Source organism: Olea europaea, chromosome 2 (assembly GCF_002742605.1).
Source record: "Olea europaea var. sylvestris chromosome 2, O_europaea_v1, whole genome shotgun sequence".
Classification (NCBI taxonomy): Eukaryota; Viridiplantae; Streptophyta; class Magnoliopsida; order Lamiales; family Oleaceae; genus Olea; species Olea europaea.
In genome coordinates this window covers 23414457-23436357 of record NC_036238.1, presented here as the reverse complement: position 1 = coordinate 23436357, position 21901 = coordinate 23414457, and the positions used below count along the sequence as shown (strand labels likewise).

The 21901-nt window shown below is 35.2% G+C and overlaps 3 protein-coding genes across 3 annotated transcripts; 1 reads left to right on the top strand and 2 right to left on the bottom strand.

The window, feature by feature from the left end:
• Positions 1-3666: 3666 nt before the first annotated feature.
• Positions 3667-16634, top strand: LOC111367342 (SAC3 family protein B). The gene is made up of 15 exons (XM_022988159.1): positions 3667-4061; positions 4344-4451; positions 5384-5509; positions 6093-6335; positions 8246-8470; positions 8782-9008; positions 10310-10410; positions 10523-10738; positions 11118-11345; positions 11424-11515; positions 11608-11701; positions 12262-12354; positions 12441-13201; positions 13283-13397; positions 14310-16634. Exons 1-15 carry the CDS (start codon positions 3943-3945, stop codon positions 16080-16082), a joined length of 4521 nt encoding a protein of 1506 aa, XP_022843927.1. The 5' UTR covers positions 3667-3942; the 3' UTR covers positions 16083-16634.
• Positions 16635-17493: 859 nt separating this feature from the next.
• LOC111376192 (S-adenosylmethionine decarboxylase proenzyme 4-like) lies at positions 17494-19222 on the bottom strand. Its single transcript, XM_022999140.1, has 2 exons — positions 18487-19222; positions 17494-18306 (listed from the first exon to the last, which is right to left on the bottom strand). The coding sequence occupies exons 1-2, from the start codon at positions 19091-19093 to the stop codon at positions 17891-17893; spliced, it is 1023 nt and encodes a 340-aa protein (XP_022854908.1). The 5' UTR covers positions 19094-19222; the 3' UTR covers positions 17494-17890.
• Positions 19223-19919: 697 nt separating this feature from the next.
• LOC111376184 (S-adenosylmethionine decarboxylase proenzyme 4-like) lies at positions 19920-21465 on the bottom strand. Its single transcript, XM_022999134.1, has 2 exons — positions 20730-21465; positions 19920-20549 (listed from the first exon to the last, which is right to left on the bottom strand). The coding sequence occupies exons 1-2, from the start codon at positions 21334-21336 to the stop codon at positions 20134-20136; spliced, it is 1023 nt and encodes a 340-aa protein (XP_022854902.1). The 5' UTR covers positions 21337-21465; the 3' UTR covers positions 19920-20133.
• Positions 21466-21901: the final 436 nt, after the last annotated feature.

Below are 21901 nucleotides of genomic sequence, written 5' to 3'. Positions count from 1 at the left end.
TATAAAGTTTTTTTTTTTTTTTTTGCCCCTATTATCTATTTAGATATGCATGAGCTTGTTTGTGGTTTCAATGTCCTTATATTTAAGGTTTGTTTGACATATCTTATTGCAAAATTTAAATTAATTTTTAATTACACATTTTTTAATAGTTAATTTACATGTGAACCATAATTTTTCTTATTTCTAAATTACATTTTTCTAGAAAAAAAAATCATTTTCCACTTCAAATAATCTCTCTCAAACAACCACTTGGAGATACTGCTACGGATATAAAACTCAAATACTAAGTAGGAAGATTTTTATAGATGTGTCCAATTCTGTATTTCTAGACGTTTCTAATGAAGCAATGATTTAATATTTAGGAATACTAAGATCTTGTTTGACACCCCTTAAAATTTTAATATATTTTTTTCTCTTTTCGTTTCAACCATATATTCTTCAATAGAATAATATTACATCTAAATCAAATTATTTTTTTCTTTTTTAAACACACATTCTTCCAAAAAATATTATTCCATAATACATTTTACAAAAAAATCTCATTATAATGTGTGTCAAACAAGGGCTAAAAGAAAACAAAGAAAATACATGTCCTATCAATTTCTTAGTGTTATATACTTTGTTTGGGTTTATATAGCCCTTGTTTGAGCCCCATTTAGGGGAAAATACATTTTTGAATAGTATAGTAATGAAAAACGTGTGATTAAAAAATAAAGAAATTTTTTAGATCTGTATGTAATGTTTTTTTTTAAATGCGTGCTTGAAATGATATCAAAACACTATTTAAAAATGCATTTTTTTTAAAGAATCCAGCTCAAAAAATGGCTTAATTTTTTTTATTAAAATTTTATTTTTCAAAGTCAAACATTGATTTTAACTACACATTTTTTTATGATTCACAAATACTACTCACATATTCAACACTCATTTTTTGAAAAACAAAATGAAATCCTAGAGTGGCATAGTATTTGGTGCGAATTTTGTATTGCATAATTTAGCCTCCATTTGGAAATTTTATAAATGGTTTTTACATAGAAATAGTAAGAAGTATAATAATGTGTCTCATAAAATATGTATAGTAATAATTAGTAGTCATAAATGGATAATTAGAATACATAACTATATATTATAAAAGAAAATTACGATCCACATATTAAACTTACTCTATTTTAATAAAAATAAGAAAATTATATTTAAAAAGAGAATCACATACTCAAAATGATAAAAAAGTACAATAAAGCGCAAGTAATGAGTATATCAAATTCAATTATCGTGCATTATGAAAAAAAATCACTTAAATTTATAAACAATAAAAGAAAGTAAAAAGCTTGAATTATATAGAATGAGCACTTTGATTCATAAACTTATATCATAACTTGTTGAAAATTCTTTTTTTTATGAAAAGTCCAAATTGTAAACATTAATATATAATAACATCTGAAATGCAACAATCTGATGTGAGATGAGATGTAAAAAAGTAAGAATCAATCTTATTTTTTAAGTTTAAATTTAGAGTTCTGGACTAATTACTACCCAAATTATAATTCTGAAGTTTTATATATATTTTTTTTATCCAGCATATAAATTGTAAATAAAAATTATATAAAAATCAATTCCACTCGGGTACCTATAGTTATGGTTTAGGAACCAAGAACTGATGGCTCTTCCTATTGTTTGGGAGCTTACAATTTCATATTCTATTTTATTTCTCGATGCGGTTTCTTTTCATCCTTCCCTCATAGTACTACTTCGCTATTAATGGAGCCTTGTATTGGTGATAGAACCAATTCCCATAATTATGAAACTCATATGAGATATAGAGGAATATGTTATTCTTTTTTTCTTTTTAAATTCTGTTGATCGAATTCAGTCAGTTATTGGTTCTAAGTTTCGATTCATAATTTATTTTTTTGAGAACTAGACCAGAACCCTCGATTTCGGTTCAATTTCAAATCGGGAGATTCAATTCCAGTTAAGATCTCGGGCTTAATGACAACCATAATTAGATGCAAGATATGCAAATTAGTAGTATATTGAGGATAAAATGTGATAAAAAAGAGTTGTAGACATTAATAAAAAATAAGCAAAGCCCCCATTTGTTAACTATTATTTCCCCATTAAAATGAAAAATATGACCGTTATCTATTACATCACCCATCGAATTTGAATTTCTTTATCTTGTGTGGGGTCCATAACGATTATATTTTTCATTCTCATTTTTACAAAAATGAGAAACAAACGCCCCCAAAGCTAGGACATTGATTGCAAATAAAATATAGTGTGGATAATAAAGAATATGGTGTTAATAAATCATTTAGTGCAAATATTGCATGAGGTATATAACACTCTAATTTTTAACACCAATCTATGTAGCAACATAATAATATTAGGGCCTGTCTGCTGGAGATTTTTTCAAGAAACTAGTAGGTGTTTTTGGACCGTTGAGCTGCCAGTGGGCCCTACACGTGAGTGGTGCAGTCAACAAAGTCGACTGGAGTTTGGGTGCAACGATCAGATAATTGCTATTAATTGGTTCAAAATCTGTACCAGACAAGTCCGAAAGTAATGTTATTGTTACTATTGTTGGGTGATTCATTTTCCTTGATCTAATAGAACGAAAGTCTCGGGCTCAATTTATTGCATAGATTTCATTGGTGTGAAAATAGGGAACAAATCAAACTATCATTTCATAGTTTAGAGTAACTCAATTCCAATTGCAATAAATCGATATTTTCCCCTTTTCTTGAAACTAAAATCTAACCCATCAACCCAACTAAATAATGTCTGGTCAACCGATTCCATATCAAACTCGATTTCTTACCAAGCAATTTCTAATAATAACATATCCGGATTTTGAACCAATTCTTGATCGAATTTAATCAGCTGATTAGATCCAAATTTATAATATTTAGCCCTTGTTCGAGCCTAATTTTTTCTCAAATTTCATTTTCAATGATATATTCTTTTAATAAAATAATTTTACATGTAAATAGAAAATTTTTCTTTATTTTTTAACCATACATTTTTAAAAAAATCACTATTCCAAAATATATAAGGTATTTGATAGACATTTTTATGTAAAAATGCATTTTAGAATAGTAAACTGACGTGAAATGTGTGGTTGAAAAATAAGGAAAATTTTTTCATTTACGTGTAATATTATTTTAATAAAGAATGTGTGGTTAAAAAAAAGAGAGAGAAAAATGCATTTTAAAAAAAGGGCTATCAAATAGGGCAATATTAACATGTAAAAATGGGTTCAAACAAAGGCTTATTGTAGCCTGTTTGGGAGTGATTTTTTCCCTCAAAAAATTGATTTTTTGACAGTTATTTCACTATTTCAGTCGTCATATTTGATTTATTCTTTTATTGATGAACCTCACTTTTCTCCTAAAAGTCAAAAAATCAATTCTCAAAATCACTCCTAAACAGACTCTTAATATTATTTTTTAACAATACAATTATCGGGTGCCACTTACCAGCATTTAAAAACTCAGTTAAGCAAGCACGGTTGGTAAGTCTATTTCTAGTCCTATTGGAGTTATAATTTCAATCTATGTAATGTCATGTAATTAGTTAAATGAAAGGTCAAATAAAATGTTTCATTGAGTTGTACTTATCCTTTAATGCTATATTATTGTCACAGACTCAAGTTATTATCTTAATGGAGCATTACTCAATTTTAAATGCTATGCTTTTCCAATTCCAATAATCGCATCTCTGCACTGCATTTTTATACGAAGGACTCATTTAGTGATTCTGGAAAATAAAATCATACAAATCAATTCAATTCCCGTAATTACGGCGTCGTTTCGCAGTGCTCTAAACCTTCAAATCAGCTTCACCTTCATCAGTTCCGAAATCCTAAATCGCGGAAATATTTGATCTTTATAGTCATAGATTACACACAATCACACCTACAGCGCTTGTTCATATATGTAAATGGCATTCCAGGCATTCGGGAAGAACTTAGGTCCAACTACGCAACCAAATCCTCAAAACCCTCTCAGCAATTTCCCTTCACCCCCAGCACCTAGGCCTACTTTTCCAAGGTCTCCCAGGTAAGATATATGTATGCTCTAAATATTTCTTGATTGAGAAATGTATATAAACCTTCGGGTGTTAAAAAAAAAAATGAAAGAAAGAAAGAAAGAAAGGAAAAAGTGTGATTCTTTATTTCCAAGATTTGATATAAATGCGTGTGTTTGTGCGTGTATGTGTGATTTTTGATTGCGAAATGGATAAACGTTTGAGTAGTTAAAAAAAGAGCTATATTCCCAAGATTGGATGTGTATGCGGGATTGAAGTTTCGAAAGTTCACTTTTATTTGGCACTGGTTGTAGAAATTTAGTTGAATATAGTGATCTTGATGCTCCGGAGGGACAGCATTCAGTCTTTGACAGAAGCTACACAACTATGGGATCTTATCGCCCTTCTGCTGGAATTCAGAGGTAATAAATGGGCAATCTTCTTGTTATTATTAAAAAATTCATGTCCAGATTATTCATATGAATGCTATGGGAGTGCTATTGGTTAATGGCTTCATAGGCTTTGGTTTTAGAAATACCCCCATTAAAGATGTCAGTTTTACCTTCCTAGTACAACTTGTTTGGCTGTTAAAAGGTGTTTGTTCTTGTCTATGAAGCCAACACACATAATAATTTCTTTGCTATTTGCCCTTGCTGAAATTAGACTGTTGGAAGCTTTTGCACAAAGCTGTGGTAAATTATCCCTACTAACGACTACTTACTTTATTAGATCTTTGAAGTGAAAAGTTCTATTGATTGCTCCAAAATTATTAGAACTTCTGTTCTTAACTTAATATTCATGTTGAGCCCTTTTCTTTGACTGAACTTCTTCTCAAGTATAGAAATACCATTGCAGATGTATTCTTCAGTCTATGATTCCATGTATGAACAAACCATTTGTAAGTACATACATAGGTTCTTACTCGGTTGCGGTGATTTACATTATTTATTATAAGATTTCTTCTGCGTGTTGGGGGGGGGGGGGGGGTGTCTGCAACAGCAGACATGGATTTAATGCCTCTATTTCATGTAAATCGTGAATAAGGACTAAAATGTAAGGTTGAGGAGTGGCACGCTAAGAAAAAAAGTTGGGGATGGAAGTGTGACTGATCCCAAGCTTTGGGGTCCACGTTTGGAATGTACCCCGTAGATTTTTAGCCCAACAGGTAATGGCTGTAGCTAAATATATGAAGCCTTATCTATAAGTCACTGGGAAATTTTTAGTTCAATCAATTCTTAAGTTATGATGTGTTGTTTTGAATTTTATTGGTGCATTCTATATTAAATGGTCTTCTCTTTCATACTTTGAACTGCAACTTTATTGTTCTCTAATTATTTTTGCTCTATTTTGGCAGTCATTCAGATTTACCTTCTAATAGTAGGAGCTACTTGGTTCCTCAGCGAGCACGATCACCTCCTTTGGTTTCCCAGAATAATATATATGCACGAGACCAATATTCTCCTTCTGGTGAATCTCAGCGGTAAGTTTAGTCTCAGCATAACTATAAACACCTTCTCCCCATTCTTTGAATATGCACTTTTGGACACTTGTACTAATAATCACAGCTCCAAATCTGGAGTTTGATTGCTCAAATTACCTTTTAGAAATACATAAATAGTGCTACCTGTCTGCTCCCTATTTGCTAGTACTCACCATTTTCCACACGCACAGACACAGATACACATTCTTATTCGCGGGTTCTCATTTAATTATCTTTAAGATACCCTATACAATCTCATGTTGCACTAAGTCCAGTTCTCCATTATTCTTTCCTTTTCTCATTGTTGTTGACCTGGAATCCTGGAACTCCAATTGTAATTTGACGCATCAGACTTCCTGTTATTCTCTTTTTAGTTTGGATTTGTTTGGTTGTGGCATGGATTGTACCATATATTTTTCAAAGGCTGTTGGGGTGGGGTGATTTTGGAACTGGAAACAGGATTTCAATGTAATAGCATCACATTTGTAGGACGGCAAGGCTTTTACAGCATTAAACTGGCCCTTTTATCTTTATTCATATATCTGATGCTTAGATATTTACTTATGCTGGAATTCTTATGTAGCCATCCTTTCTCCTCTTCAATAAGGGGTTATCAAACAATGTCATCCAGCAATTTCACCAATCAAGTGGCTCAAAAAGATGTCTCCTCAGTCTTTTCATCGGTAAATACTTTGGAATCCGGAAGGAAGTTTCAAGCCAAGTATGATGATGTTCACCTCCCACTAAGAATGAGATCCCCTTCACTTCCATCTACAAATGGAGCTCCACTGGAGAATTCTGTTTTTTCTCTGGATGGCCAAAAAAGGTACAAGTGAACTTCTAACCTTTTGAAACATTTAGTTCTCTTGTCAAGTAACAAGTGAACTTCTAACCTTTTGAAACATTTAGTTCTCTTGTCAACTAAGTTATGCTGAAGCACGATGTTAATAAATTGGTGCCTGCAGGATTTTTTATTGGGTGGTGGGTAATATTAGTCTTTCACTATAGGTTCTTCGCCAAAAATTCTCTTTATATTGATTAAACATTAACTGAGGGTCTTCTCACTTCCCAATCAATGGAAAACCAAAGCAACTGCCTCCATGCCCCAAGAGGAAAAAAAAGATAAGAGATCAAAAGAAATCGACATGTTAAATTTGTAGTACATTAAGTTCGTTGTTTGTAAAAGTTAAATAGCCAAATAATATTTCCTAGCTTGTTAGAAAACTGTTTGTGGACCTGTGTTATGGGCTTAATTGTTCCTTCTCCTTGTCTAATGAGCAACTAACATCACCTTTGTAATTGCTGTTTAGACTTTAGAATCATGTGCCCTGATTACAACTCAAGGAAAATTACTGAAATTTGAACAAGTATTTTCTTTCCACGAGTTCAAAAAAGAAGTAAAAGAGAAGAATGTGCATGGAGTCCGGTGTCCCTCAAACTGAATATCTAAACAAACTCTTGGAAAATGAAAGTCTGTCTAAATGAGAGGAAGGGAGAGGGTCAACTACTGACTGATGTTACCTAGGGCATCCTTATGTTACTCTTGGTACTTGGCCATTGGGAAGCGTGCACAACTAGATTCTCTGTGGAAGAAATTGATCATGTTCTAAAATGCGTAAAGCGTGGAGGTCAAGCCTCGAGCCTTACAAGCATAGGAGTAACAGGATGTTTTTCTATTTTTAATATTATTTTATTTAGCCCTGTTTGATAGGGATTAAAATCCAAAATATAAGTCAAAGTCAATAATTAATTTTAACTACATATTTCTTGGGATCCACAATTTTTCGATCACATATTTTATCAACTTTTATCAAAATTTACTAAAAAATTGATTTTAATTGTTACCAAACAGGGGCTTAATGCTGATAAATAAATAAATAAATAAACAATTTAATAATTTCAAGTTTCCAACAAAAAGCATAATTCTCAAATTCGTGAAACTCCAAATCAATAATGCTTTGTTTGTGTTTAGATAAAGCTATGTTCGTAGATTGGGGTTAGTGTGGTATTTGGGACTTATTTCCTTTTTAAGTTTCAGCAATGGTTGAACATTTCCTTTTAGAACGCTTAAAGTAATATACCATGCAGTGTGATGTAAGTTTCAGCAATGGTTGAACATTTCCTTTTAGAACGCTTAAAATAATATACCATGCAGTGTGATTTGCCTTATCAATCTCGTCTTAATTGCTTTTAAGTTCATTAGTTGATTATCTTGAATTGTGCAGAATGTGAGAATACCGTCCTTTTGTCTTGGGAATAATATAATCTTTTTATAATTTCCACCGATTGACTCCCACTTGAGCACTTCTTTTTGACTTTCCCTTTTGGAGGAACACTTTTTATACACCATGCAGTGTGATTTGCCTTAACAAATTCTTCTTAATTGCTTGTAAGTTCATTAGTTGTTTGTCTTGGATTGGGGATAATGTGAGAATACTGTCTTTTTGGCTTGGGAATAGTATAATCTTTTTTATAATTGCTATTGAATGACATCCTCTTGAGCACTACTTTTTGACTTTCCCCTTTGGAGGAAGGTTGATTCAAAGTGTCTTTTGATTAACAAGCACAATGCCCTCATCGGTCCAGGATTTGACGTATTGGTTCAAATTAAAGATGGGGTATCGGAAATTCTATATTCACTATTTAACACTGAAAAGAAAGTTTGTTCTTTACATAATAAGAAACTGGATTAAGTTTAATCTTTTTTCTAAGTTTGTCTCCTCATTTCTTTGTTAGTCCTACTACATCTCCACCCAAATTGCGGGCAAATTACAGTCCTCAAAGAGGTGAAGATTTTCCAAGTAAGAGGCAGTCTTCAACACCTGGAGAATATGATAATGCTGAAGTTGTTGCAAGCAAGCCAAAGCACTTTCCAGTTGCCAAAAGATCCAAGATACCTTCCCCATCTTCTCCTGACCAAGGCTTTCGACGGGATCCCGATTCTACAGATGAAATTGAGCGGTAGGACATTATGTGTATTGCATTTTGATTTATAATGTCGCCCTTGTTTGAGCCACATTATTTCCATAAGAATGCATTTTTTAAAAGTGTGTTGATGGGAAATGTGCAGTTAAAAAATAAGGAAAAGTTTTGGATTTGCGTATAATATAATTTTATTGAAAAAATGTGGTTGAAATGACGTCAAATCATTGTTGAAGAATATATTTTTGGAAAGTATGTGGATCAAACAGGACCTTAGTAACTGCATTAATTATCATGATAAAATTCCAGTTTATCGTGTTTCTGTCCCTCATCAATCCCATTGTTTGCAGAGAACTGCAAGCCAAAGCAAAACGTTTAGTCCGCTTTAAGGATGAACTTAACCAGACTGATTCTACAACTTCAAATCAGAAGGTTCCTGTAATAAGACAGAATCAATCTATGCCGGAAAAAAGGAAATATTCTGAGGATCCTACAATGGATAGCAATGTTATCTCTGATAATGAAGGCCCTACACCATCCAGCATTATAATTGGATCATGTCCAGATATGTGTCCAGGTACGTTATTTAAACTTCCTTCACAATTTAAGTTTGTATAGACAATGGTTAAGCTCCAGTATTGTGGTCATCGGCCTCTCACATCAAAGCTATCTCTGCCCAAATTCAATAGCAACAAGTTGTTTCCCACATTTGTGAACGTGTTTAAAATTGAGATTATGCAATCTGCAAAACTATTATGCTCAAACATCACAAAGTTCCCTTGTTATGGTTTTGTTGTAACTTTGGCTTTCCTTGTTCGCTAGTTCCTTTTTCTGTATTTATTTCCTTAGGATATATACAAGTACTAGTACTTTAGAATTTTTTCAAATCCTATAAATTTGAGTTTTTAATTTGCTTCTTGATTTAGGATATGTAGAGAATATTGTAAGTTTCAAATTAACAATTTTTGTTTACGGGTTCAAAGTTGAAAATAAGTAAATGACAGTATGTTTACTTTCTAATGAAAGTGACTTTTTTTTACTTGGTCCTTGTATGGCCCTATTTTCTATTAAAAAAAATAAAAATAAAAATAAAAATCTCAAATTATTTTCTACCCCACATCATGGATTCACAAATTTTATAAATTTTTTAGCTACTCATTTAATCAGTTTTTTCAAAATCTACTAAAAATTTGATTTTTTAGCTAAACCAAACAGGGGTTAGATAGTAAATTATCCAAACATGCTAGGAGACGAAAAGTTACTTATATTAACTTTACTCCTTTTAAGCTTAGCCAAATACGCTCTGAGTCAGCCCTTTGATCAATTCCATAAGAGAGCGATAATGTAGATTGTTTCCTTTTACAGTTATTTTTTAACCCACCCTATAAATAGGGCCTCTCTTTGCATTTCTAAGACAATGGTTATATAAACTCTCTATTTTTCTTAATGATATTTGTTTCATAGTTTCTAACAAGTTTAGAACAGAATAATATGTTCCAGAGACTTTTTCATGCCACTTATGCAGGGTATAATCATTACGGCTTCAACTACCTTATACCAAGTTTTTGGTGCCATGAAAATTGTTCTTGCCATCATTGTAGCAAACGAAGATTTCTATCATGTGCATGTGATGCATTTGGTCATGATTGCATACATCAAATGAATGCATAGGAATTATTTTCTGTCATTTAATCAAGGGCTTAAGTATTTTGACCTCTACTTACCTGCTCACACAACAACCCCGTGCCCAAAGAAGGTTGTGAAGTGTGGAAAGTCAAGAACTTTTCTTCTCTTTCCTAAAGTAACTTTGCATTTTGTTTATGAGGTTCTGGCGTTTCATGGCAAGAGTTGATATTTCATCTTGTTGTCATGCTTTAGAGTCTGAGAGATCAGAACGAGAAAGAAAAGGAGATCTCGACCATTACGAACGCTTCGAAGGCGATAGAAATCAAACTAGCAAATTTCTCGCTGTTAAAAAGGTAAATACTTGGAATCTGCATGATTCTCATAACAAATAATGATGAAGTGGGAAAGAAACTATTTCATTATCACATAGAGCAAGCTGATGAATAATTGCATATGATGCTTCAGTACACTAGGACGGCAGAGAGGGAAGCAGATCTAATACGACCAATGCCAATCCTGCAAAAGACGATGGATTATCTTCTGGATTTGCTGGATCAGCCTTACGATGATAGTTTTCTTGGCTTGTATAACTTCTTGTGGGATAGGATGAGAGCAATCCGTATGGACCTGAGGATGCAACATATTTTTAACCTAGAAGCCATCAGGATGCTGGAGCAGATGGTCTGTTCTCTTTCTGCTTGCCTCTCTAAACAGAAATATTATTTTTTAAAATGCCATCATAGTAGCTGTGTTATGAAAGCTCACGAGATTGGATGATGATTAATGCATAACTATCCATTTATTCAGTATCTAGTCTCTCTACTACATTGGATGAAGAAAATGGGGACTCTTATTTTTTACTTCTTATTTTTCATCATTATTTGTTTTATATACATGAATTGATTCCTTTCATTTAAGAGTCTTGTATCATCTTACTTTTTGTAATTTTCTTCTCTGTAAAATAATCCTCTAACCAGGAACTGTTTTTGTGTTTGATGATTTACGTTGATTACAGGCAATTTCAGAAGACTAATTACTCTTGCTAATATCCTTGTCACAGATAAGACTTCATATAATAGCCATGCATGAGTTATGCGAATACACCAAAGGAGAGGGATTCTCCGAGGGATTTGATGCTCACCTAAATATTGAGCAGATGAACAAAACATCGGTTGAATTATTCCAGTTGTATGATGATCACAGGAAGAAAGGAATACATGTGGCATCAGAAAGAGAATTTAGAGGTTATTATGCACTTCTCAAGCTTGACAAGCATCCAGGATATAAAGTAAGTTTTCAGTGATTGGACATGATTCCACAACTCTCATTCCTATGTTACCCTGTGAAAATAAAAAAATCATGTCAGGTTGAACCTGCAGAGCTGTCACTCGATCTGGCCAAGATGACACCAGAAATGCGGCAAACTCCAGAAGTGTTATTTGCCCGTGATGTAGCCAGGTTGTGAATTCTTATATTTGCATGGAAGATTCCTTTATTATTTTTATTTTTAATAATGATCTGTTAATCGTAGTTTCATCACTTAATTGCAGAGCCTGTAGAACAAGCAATTTTATTGCCTTCTTTAGGCTTGCTCGAAAAGCTAGCTATTTACAAGCATGCTTAATGCATGCTCATTTTTCAAAGGTATGGCCTTTGCTTCCTGTTGTGTTAGTGTTATAAATAGAATCATATTGGCAATTAAGTCTCCTATCACACATGATAGTGTATCCATTAAGTTATCTTCACCATAAATAATGCTTTGTCCATGACAAGTCTGTTGGTATTATGCAAGTTTCTCCCTCTTTTAACGTTGTGGATGTTTTGGGGGATAAACTGTTGAAAGCAAGGGCAAACCACGCCAGGTGGAGGCAAATTTCAGGGGTCCCAAACCTTTCATAAGTGTGGCAGCCATGTCTGGAAACTTCCATTTCTAGCACCCATATGCCATGAATGGAAGTTTGGGAACATGGCTGCCACACTTACAAAAAGGTGGGCGGACCCCTTGAAGGAATTTACCCTAAATTTTTTCATCTTATGCTCATGCAAAGAGCAAGTTATCAAGGGATAGTTTGCTTTGATAAAAAAGGAACTCAATGACCCTAGTCATTATCATTCTAAACTTCTCCAGATAGCTATCCTACTTGATCTCTCATCCCAATGCTATGCATACAGAAATTGTTTTAATTTGTGTATGTGTTGAACAGTTACGTGCCCAGGCTCTTGCTTCTTTGCACAGTGGTCTGCAGAATAACCAAGGAATTCCTGTCTCTCATGTGGCCAAGTGGCTTGGGATGGAGGTGACTGTTTAAGATCAATTACTGTTTTTTCAAATCATCAAAAAGTTTTTTTTATTCAGTTTTCTGTGCTTGTCTATTTAAATCAGGAAGAAAACATAGAGAACTTTCTGGAGTATTATGGATTCTCAATAAAAAAATTTGAAGAACCTTATATGGTGAAAGAAATTTCATTTCCTAATGTTGAGAATGACTATCCTGTCAAGCGTTCAAAACTTGTTCATCAGAAAAAGTCAAAGATGATAGTAACTGATGTCTCATCTCCTTGTCTAGCTGAGTCATTTACCTCTGAGAAAGTGAAAATGTGTCATGAGCCAGAACGTACTCCTGTTCAAGCCATCATGCCTGAAAGTACCCAGGCCATAGATGAGGAGATGCATGAATATGGAACCATCTCATCCCCAAAAGATGCTACACAGAAGCCAATGTTTGAAACATCAGTTGATTTAAGGATCCCAATCAAACAAAAGAGTGGAGATGATGTTCGGGTGGCTCCAGCTAATCCTTTTATATGGGATTTGTCCAAAAGTTCTCCTAAATCTGATGAAGTCAGGGTTGAAAGTGGAGGGACTCTGATGTATAACCAGCTTTTCAGAAACTCTTTTAACAAAGTGAGCAAGTATGACTCAGAATTCACACCATCACAAATCACGCCAGAAAGAGCAGAAGTAAGAATGCCCATTCTTCCAATTGTTTCTGATGTGAAAAATCCAGTGCCCCAGCCTGTGCTCAGTGAAGACTTTGAAGATGAAAAACAGACATGTATTGTGGAAGAAGATAAAGCTGATGAAGTGGGAACAAGTTATTACGATGAAGAAATTGCTCAGGCAAAACTTAAACTTACATTAAGGTTGTGACTGCTATTTTTTTTAGCCTGTCATTATTGCTTCTTTTTTATTCCACATTATTATCATACTATTTAATTGGTCAGGAGATGGAAGCGTTGTGCATCAAAGAAAAGAGAATTGCGAGAGCAAAAACAGTTAGCTGCACGTGCTGCACTGAGTTCACTCTCGATGGGTCCACCAATTTGGCACTATGAAGTTGTAAGTATTATTTAGGAGCTATTTTCCTCACTTGATATTTGCATAGTTTACCAGTGATAATGGTGAAGATGCAAGCTGTTTTAGTAAAAATTTAGTTGTAGGCTTGAGTCTGTTTTTATACAATAAAATATTAGATTAGCGTGTAGTGAATGAAGAGCTTGCATATTTCTTGCCTGATATCTTTATCATCTAGTATGTAAAGCGCAGGCATACAATGATACATGTGCGGTAAGTTGTTATATATTGCTATCTACCAGATGTTAAACTTGCCGAAATGTCAGGATGTCTAATGCTGATTAAATGTTTCATCTGGGTGTAGAACTCAATGAACCCTAGATTTTTGAGTTTTTATGAAGCCCATCGTGATGTTGGTAGTAATTAATTTTGTTACATTTTCATTAGCTAAATATACTGGCATCCAGGAAAAAAAATCATTATGTATTTGCGATGATCTGAAATATATGTCCACTTTGTGAAGGTCATTATTAGGCTTCCACATTGCCCATCTTGAAGTGCTATGATTAGATCTATTAGAAAATCATGTTAATTGTCACACCTTTAGGGCCAATGTGAACCACCATTCTGTTATATACTCTGCATAAGTGACTTAAATTGGGCAGAGGATGTCACATTGAGATTGGAAGTGTTTCCACATTGTTTTTAGTGCCAGGTAATTTGATCAACTTGTTGTGAACAAAAACAATTGTAATGAAAATTTTCTGTCTTTACCGTGTACATGAGCAGATAGAAAGATGTAAAATAAGTATCTAACAGTTTGCAAGTTCAAATAACTTTCCACTTGCATTACTTTTGTAGTTGATTATTGAGCAATTCAAATTCAGGTTCTTTAATATGTCCTTGTTCTTCACTTATTCTACTAATGCTTCATAATCCGTTTCTTCTCTTCTGAAGCAATCAGGCATTGTTGGTGAGTTCGACATTCATCGTGTCATGAGTAGAAGACATGAAATTTTAGAAAAATCATGGTCAATGCTGAATCCTTCAGATGTTGTATCAGCTACACTTGTTGAAAGAAATTCAGATGCCAAATGCATTTGTTGGAAGATTGTTTTATGTTCTCTGGATGACAACCTCCATCTGGACATCACTTCGCAAAGGAATGAAGCTCTGCAGACTGGTGCAGGTTCATGGTTGCATTCTAAACTCTTGCCCATGAGGAATGAGAATGATGATTTGCTTATTTCGTCTCCTGGCCTGGCTGTTTGGAAAAAATGGGTTCTTAGCCAATCTGGCAGCAATCTGACATGTTGTTTGTCAGTTGTTAAGAGTGTCCATTATGAAAATTTGAATGACACTGTAACAGGTGCCACTGCAGTTATCTTCCTTCTGTCAGAATGCATCCCAATGGATCTCCAAAAGGATCGGCTTCATGACCTTCTCATGTCATTGCCTTCTGGTTCTCAATTGCCTTTTCTAATCTTAAGTGGTACAGACAAGGATTCTGATCCTTCTGTTATATCTGAAAAATTAGGGCTTAATAATGTTGACAAATCACGGATGGGTACATTTTACATTTCGTTTCTCAGAGACCAGCCAATGGAACAGTTTGATGGGTTTTTCAGCGACGAAAAGTTAAGAGAGGGTCTGCAATGGCTGGCAAGTGAATCACCGCCACAACCTGTTATCCACTGCACAAAGACACGTGAATTGGTTCTAACCCACTTGAGTTCTGCATTGAAAGTTTTTGACGAGTTTAGTGCTCACAGTGTTGGTCCAAACCAATGTATTACGGCTTTCAATGATGCCTTGGATCAATCCATGGGGGAAGTGGCTGCTGCAGCCAGAGCAAATCCTACTGGTTGGCCTTGTCCTGAAATAAGTTTGCTGGAGAAGTCTACTGATGAGTACAAAGCTTCTGTTTGGTACTTGCCGAGCATAGGATGGAGCTCAGCTCAAAGAACTGAAGCACTTTTGTCTGTGTTAAATGAGTCTAAACTTCCAACATTTGAGCATGACATTTCTTGGTTATACAAGGGTTCAAATATGGGTGTTGATATTGGAAACCAGAAATTACTCCTTGAAAATTGCTTAGTTAACTATTTTACGGAGTCTAGTAAGTTGTTGGGAGTGCCATTAGCAAGAAAAGAGGCAAGTACAATTCTTCAAAAGTGTGCCCGGCTTGAGATCCATCATTCGACCTACTACATAATCCCAAGTTGGGTTAGAATTTTTCGACGGGTATTCAATTGGCGGTTGATGAATTTGACTAGTGGGGAATTTTCTTCGACGTATGTCTTGCTGCAGAATGACTATTCTACCCCTTCTGTAGTTCTGGATAAAGCAGAGCTTGACTATAACATGTTGACTCCTTTCCATGTTTCTCCATCACTGGATGAAATGGTCGAAGTTGGCTGCTCCCCTCTCGATTCTGGTCTGATTCCTGCTGAATATGTGGCTTTTCAACATTGGTCGCCCATGGATTCTGACAGATGTGATATTCAGACATCTAACAATGAAATTGTCTTGGTGGAGGATGAGCAGAATGGAAGCCAGAATGGTGTAGTGACGACAAGTGACAACAATGTCACGAATGAAGTAAACAACAGAACCCCGCTAGGGTTCCTCACCAAACCTACCAAAGAAGCTGAGAAATTAAGCGAGATCCTGGAGAAGTGCAATATTGTGCAGAACCTGATAGACAAAAAGTTATCAATCTACTTTTAGTATGATAGATTCTGTTTCTAAAATTTTGCAGCACGGCCAAGTATAGAAAGGTCAAAGAATGAGGTGTGTATATTTTGGCATGGGATATGTTGTGCATCTTCGAAGTTTCATATTACCATAGTGCTTTTTGCAATGAGGTAATAAGGATTTTGGCTTTGCCCAACGATCATCTACCATTCAATACCGGTATGGTTTTGCAGTTACCATCATGCTGTTTGATACATCACTAGTATTATAAGCTAAACGGAATTTGCTAAATGGTACATTCGCTTGCTCGGTCCAATTCTTTGGCCGGAAGTACTTGCAACTGGAAGGATCTACAAATAGAGTGGTGTGTGGGTTTTGAATGGAACTCATTGAGTCGGAGCAACTGGGGACAGTTAAGTGAAAATAGCATGTCCAGTCGAGAATGCTGCTTGGTTGTATATGTGCCTCTTTTTTTAATCTTCCTTGTAGATTTCTTTTCTAGTAACATTGTAGCGTTTTTTTGTAACAAAAATGTTCTTGGTGGAAGCACCTTTCATTTAATGGAAATCAAATTTCCAAGAATTATGATGATTTGTATTGTTTGGGCGTGCATGTATGGGGACTGGAAAGTGTAGTGTAGGGATGGACGTGGTTTCATGTGGTTTTAAGAGAGCTGAATCGTAAACTAATGATTTTTTATTTTTTATTATTATTTTTTTTAATGGAAGTAATGATTTCTTCTTCTTCTTCTTCTTCCATTTTTTTTTTTAATAAATAAGATACGAGACAAAACTGGAATTGAATTGTTCGGCTGTTGTTTGGTTTGGTTCTAGTTTAATTATTTAAATTTTCAAATGATAAATGCAAATTAGAATTATGTCACCATATTCATAAGCTATTAATATATGCTTAAATAATAAGATAATAGATATCAAACATTGAGCGAATTCAAATCAATTTCTATTCCCACTAATATATTGTCTTTATCTAATAACAATGATTCACCAACAAAAATTGAATTTTTTGGTGTGATTCATTAATATATATATATAGAAAAATTAATGAAAAATTGAGTTTGGCTCTTGGTTCTAAGAATCAAAATCATGAAGTCCCTCTTTGAGGGGCATTATTTCCATATAAAAATGACTTTTTTGACCGTTGTGCATAATCTTCCAAAAGTTGGTAAGATGCAAGTCAAAAATAACGGCGGTGTGGGGTTGAGTAACGGTTCGATTTCTTCTGAAAATGAGAAATTAATGCCTTGTTAATTATTATTATTATTATTATTATTATTATTTTGGTAGAATCAAGTCAAATTGAACTGTCCAATTTCGTTTGATTCTGGTTTGATCATTTTGTTCAACCTTAGTATTGAGAACACTTCATTCCATCCTCTCTTGAAGCTAAAATGGGAAAGTAAATAATGAAGAGTAAAAATGTCTATCAAAAAAATGTGTACGATATGATTATAGAGACGAAAAATATGGAGAAAATGTGTACTAACAAAATGGTGTAAAGTCCATCTAAGCTCAACATCTGCTCACTTTCATCCCCACTAAGATATTGCACCCTCAAAATTTAGGCGTGCAAAATATAAGTGGGGTGCAAGATCATGATGAACCCCCACCATCTCCATAACCTTCTACCCCCAAAATGTTATAATATTTGACCATCCAATGTAATGAAATTAGCATGCAACATATCCATATTTCTAAAGAAAAAGGGAAAAAAAGAATTTAAACTAAACTCTACAATCCCCCTAGTCTCCCACTTCTTGCTCTTTTAAACCTCTTGGCATGTCTACCACCACCAAACATTGCACCACCACCACCTCTGCCGGCTTATTTCCTTCGACTCGTGAACACTTGGAAAACAACACTCCCGGTACCCGGAAAGTCATCCACTGTGCAACTTCGGAACTTCATTCCTAGTGGTTTGATTGCCTTTGCCACTTGCATCCACACCTCATGGCTGGTGCATTTGGTTGCCACTGTCATGGTTGCCGGCCTGAAAATTTGCACGGCCTTGTTCAACATTTCCACTATATCGCCGTACATAGAGGCCACACACTCGAAACTTGCATAACTAAATCCATTCTCAGGCGTAACGTGGATTGTCGAATAATGATCACCATCAATGCCATTCATAGAATATCCACAAGGATCAAATGCAAAGTCACAAATAAGTGCATTAGGGTTGATGTCACATATGCCAGTTGATTCCGTCATCTCTTTACCGGCGGAGTCTGCGGTCTGACCTGTTGAAGATAAAATTTAATTGAATAAATTTGTCTCATTCTTTAGTAACTTAAGTTTTCAGAGGAGATGCTTTAGTATAGTACGAAAAGCATGCAAAGAACTGTGTCTCAAGTCTCTATGCTATTCGACTATGAATATTGTGCACTTGTCTAAATTTAGATGAGATGATTCAAAATTACCATCGTTTGGATGTCGGAAAAACTTCTGGGCTAGAACCCTATCCAACCCAGTCATGCAAACTTCCGCAGTATAGAGCTGATCATCATATGGGCTCTTCTGCATCACCATTTGAGATTGATCACAAGCTGAGAATACATGCCACGAATGAGAAGATAACTTTGAAGGCATCACAGAAGCTTTTCTACAGCAAAGATTTTCAGGCAAATTCTCCTCCAAATAAACAATTTCCTCTTCAAAACTTGTATGTGGGTAAGGTTGTTCTTCTGGGAAAATGAAATTTCCTCTGGTGTATCTGCACGCACAGATTTGAAGGTCCATTGTAGCAGCATGATGCAGTAATGGAGGGACGGATTTTAACAATTGGGTCGTCCCACACGTTTTGATAATGATCTTTGTCGGGTACACAAACAGGCTTGATTCTGATAATACATAAGAATCAAAATGCTGATTTCCAAGTGCTGAAACTACTGTGCACTGCACTGCATGCAATACTTTCTCAAGAGACTGAAAGTCCAGCTGCCGGAAACCTATTCCGATTGCCGGATCATCACCGGAAAAGTTTAGTTCAAGCCTCTTCTCAAATCCTTCGAACCCAGAAACAGCCATTGATGAAAGACGAAATACTAACTTTCAAATTTCAAAGAAAAAGAAAAAAATGTTAGTATTTCTTTTTGTTTAGCTGCAGCAATACAATGACACAAGTTGAGGTGCCATTACTGTTACAGAAGTGTGTGTTTATGTAGGAAGATTATACGAGATGGGGGCGGGGCGGGGTGGGGTGGGGTGAGGTGGAGTGGAGTGGTGTGGGGGGCATGCGGGTGAAGGCAACAAAAAACAATGATTGTAGGCATAATGAGTACAAGATGATGGTTATTTTTGAGATCTTTCTTCAGACAATAAAATGAAACCTAATTCATGGCCATGCTTATTCTTTCTTCCATTATTATTATTTTGGTAGAATCAAGTCAAATTGAACTGTCCAATTTCGTTTGATTCTGGTTTGATCATTTTGTTCAACCTTAGTATTGAGAACACTTCATTCCATCCTCTCTTGAAGCTAAAATGGGAAAGTAAATAATGAAGAGTAAAAATGTCTATCAAAAAAATGTGTACGATATGATTATAGAGACGAAAAATATGGAGAAAATGTGTACTAACAAAATGGTGTAAAGTCCATCTAAGCTCAACATCTGCTCACTTTCATCCCCACTAAGATATTGCACCCTCAAAACCTGGCGAGTGGTGCAGCAGATGATGGACATTTTCTTAGTTTCATTATTCTTCTCTCAAACTGTGTATACCTTTCTATTAAGTGATGATACGCATTTTGAACACGAAGTTCCACGAAAAATCTAATAAAAAAATTAAACTTAAACAAATAAAAAATAAGAGCAGTGGTTTTCTGACAGAATTACTTTCAATGAACCCCCACCATCTCCATAACCTTCCACCCCCAAAATGTTATAATATTTGACCATCCAATGTAATGAAATTAGCATGCAACATATCCATATTTCTAAAGAAAAAGGGAAAAAAAGAATTTAAACTAAACTCTACAATCCCCCTAGTCTCCCACTTCTTGCTCTTTTAAACCTCTTGGCATGTCTACCACCACCAAACATTGCACCACCACCACCTCTGCCGGCTTATTTCCTTCGACTCGTGAACACTTGGAAAACAACACTCCCGGTACCCGGAAAGTCATCCACTGTGCAACTTCGGAACTTCATTCCTAGTGGTTTGATTGCCTTTGCCACTTGCATCCACACCTCATGGCTGGTGCATTTGGTTGCCACTGTCATGGTTGCCGGCCTGAAAATTTGCACGGCCTTGTTCAACATTTCCACTATATCGCCGTACATAGAGGCCACACACTCGAAACTTGCATAACTAAATCCATTCTCAGGCGTAACGTGGATTGTCGAATAATGATCACCATCAATGCCATTCATAGAATATCCACAAGGATCAAATGCAAAGTCACAAATAAGTGCATTAGGGTTGATGTCACATATGCCAGTTGATTCCGTCATCTCTTTACCGGCGGAGTCTGCGGTCTGACCTGTTGAAGATAAAATTTAATTGAATAAATTTGTCTCATTCTTTAGTAACTTAAGTTTTCAGAGGAGATGCTTTAGTATAGTACGAAAAGCATGCAAAGAACTGTGTCTCAAGTCTCTATGCTATTCGACTATGAATATTGTGCACTTGTCTAAATTTAGATGAGATGATTCAAAATTACCATCGTTTGGATGTCGGAAAAACTTCTGGGCTAGAACCCTATCCAACCCAGTCATGCAAACTTCCGCAGTATAGAGCTGATCATCATATGGGCTCTTCTGCATCACCATTTGAGATTGATCACAAGCTGAGAATACATGCCACGAATGAGAAGATAACTTTGAAGGCATCACAGAAGCTTTTCTACAGCAAAGATTTTCAGGCAAATTCTCCTCCAAATAAACAATTTCCTCTTCAAAACTTGTATGTGGGTAAGGTTGTTCTTCTGGGAAAATGAAATTTCCTCTGGTGTATCTGCACGCACAGATTTGAAGGTCCATTGTAGCAGCATGATGCAGTAATGGAGGGACGGATTTTAACAATTGGGTCGTCCCACACGTTTTGATAATGATCTTTGTCGGGTACACAAACAGGCTTGATTCTGATAATACATAAGAATCAAAATGCTGATTTCCAAGTGCTGAAACTACTGTGCACTGCACTGCATGCAATACTTTCTCAAGAGACTGAAAGTCCAGCTGCCGGAAACCTATTCCGATTGCCGGATCATCACCGGAAAAGTTTAGTTCAAGCCTCTTCTCAAATCCTTCGAACCCAGAAACAGCCATTGATGAAAGACGAAATACTAACTTTCAAATTTCAAAGAAAAAGAAAAAAATGTTAGTATTTCTTTTTGTTTAGCTGCAGCAATACAATGACACAAGTTGAGGTGCCATTACTGTTACAGAAGTGTGTGTTTATGTAGGAAGATTATACGAGATGGGGGCGGGGCGGGGTGGGGTGGGGTGAGGTGGAGTGGAGTGGTGTGGGGGGCATGCGGGTGAAGGCAACAAAAAACAATGATTGTAGGCATAATGAGTACAAGATGATGGTTATTTTTGAGATCTTTCTTCAGACAATAAAATGAAACCTAATTCATGGCCATGCTTATTCTTTCTTCCATTTTTCATTACAGAAAATCATCATTTTTCTTTTCCATGAACAGAAAAATTCTCTGTGCATTTCCATAATTAAATCAGATAGTAATTAAATGGATAGTACAGTTACTGTTGATCACATTATCTGTAACACTAGCTTATACATTAAATTTATTTTATTTTATTTTTCCTCAATTCTTTTACACGCTAATCAGAATCATTTTTTACGTCAAAAGATCAACACATGCACAAGTGG

Excerpts from the sequence above, each read along its gene's own strand:
- LOC111376184 (XM_022999134.1), bottom strand. The coding sequence starts at position 21,336 with ATGGCTGTTTCTGGGTTCGAAGGATTTGAGAAGAGGCTTGAACTAAAC. Across the intron at positions 20,550-20,729 it reads TTTCCGACATCCAAACGATG|GTCAGACCGCAGACTCCGCC; the intron begins GTAATTTTGAAT and ends TATCTTCAACAG.
- LOC111367342 (XM_022988159.1), top strand. The coding sequence starts at position 3,943 with ATGGCATTCCAGGCATTCGGGAAGAACTTAGGTCCAACTACGCAACCA. Across the intron at positions 12,355-12,440 it reads CCAAGTGGCTTGGGATGGAG|GAAGAAAACATAGAGAACTT; the intron begins GTGACTGTTTAA and ends TATTTAAATCAG. Across the intron at positions 13,398-14,309 it reads CAATTTGGCACTATGAAGTT|CAATCAGGCATTGTTGGTGA; the intron begins GTAAGTATTATT and ends TCTCTTCTGAAG.
- LOC111376192 (XM_022999140.1), bottom strand. The coding sequence starts at position 19,093 with ATGGCTGTTTCTGGGTTCGAAGGATTTGAGAAGAGGCTTGAACTAAAC. Across the intron at positions 18,307-18,486 it reads TTTCCGACATCCAAACGATG|GTCAGACCGCAGACTCCGCC; the intron begins GTAATTTTGAAT and ends TATCTTCAACAG.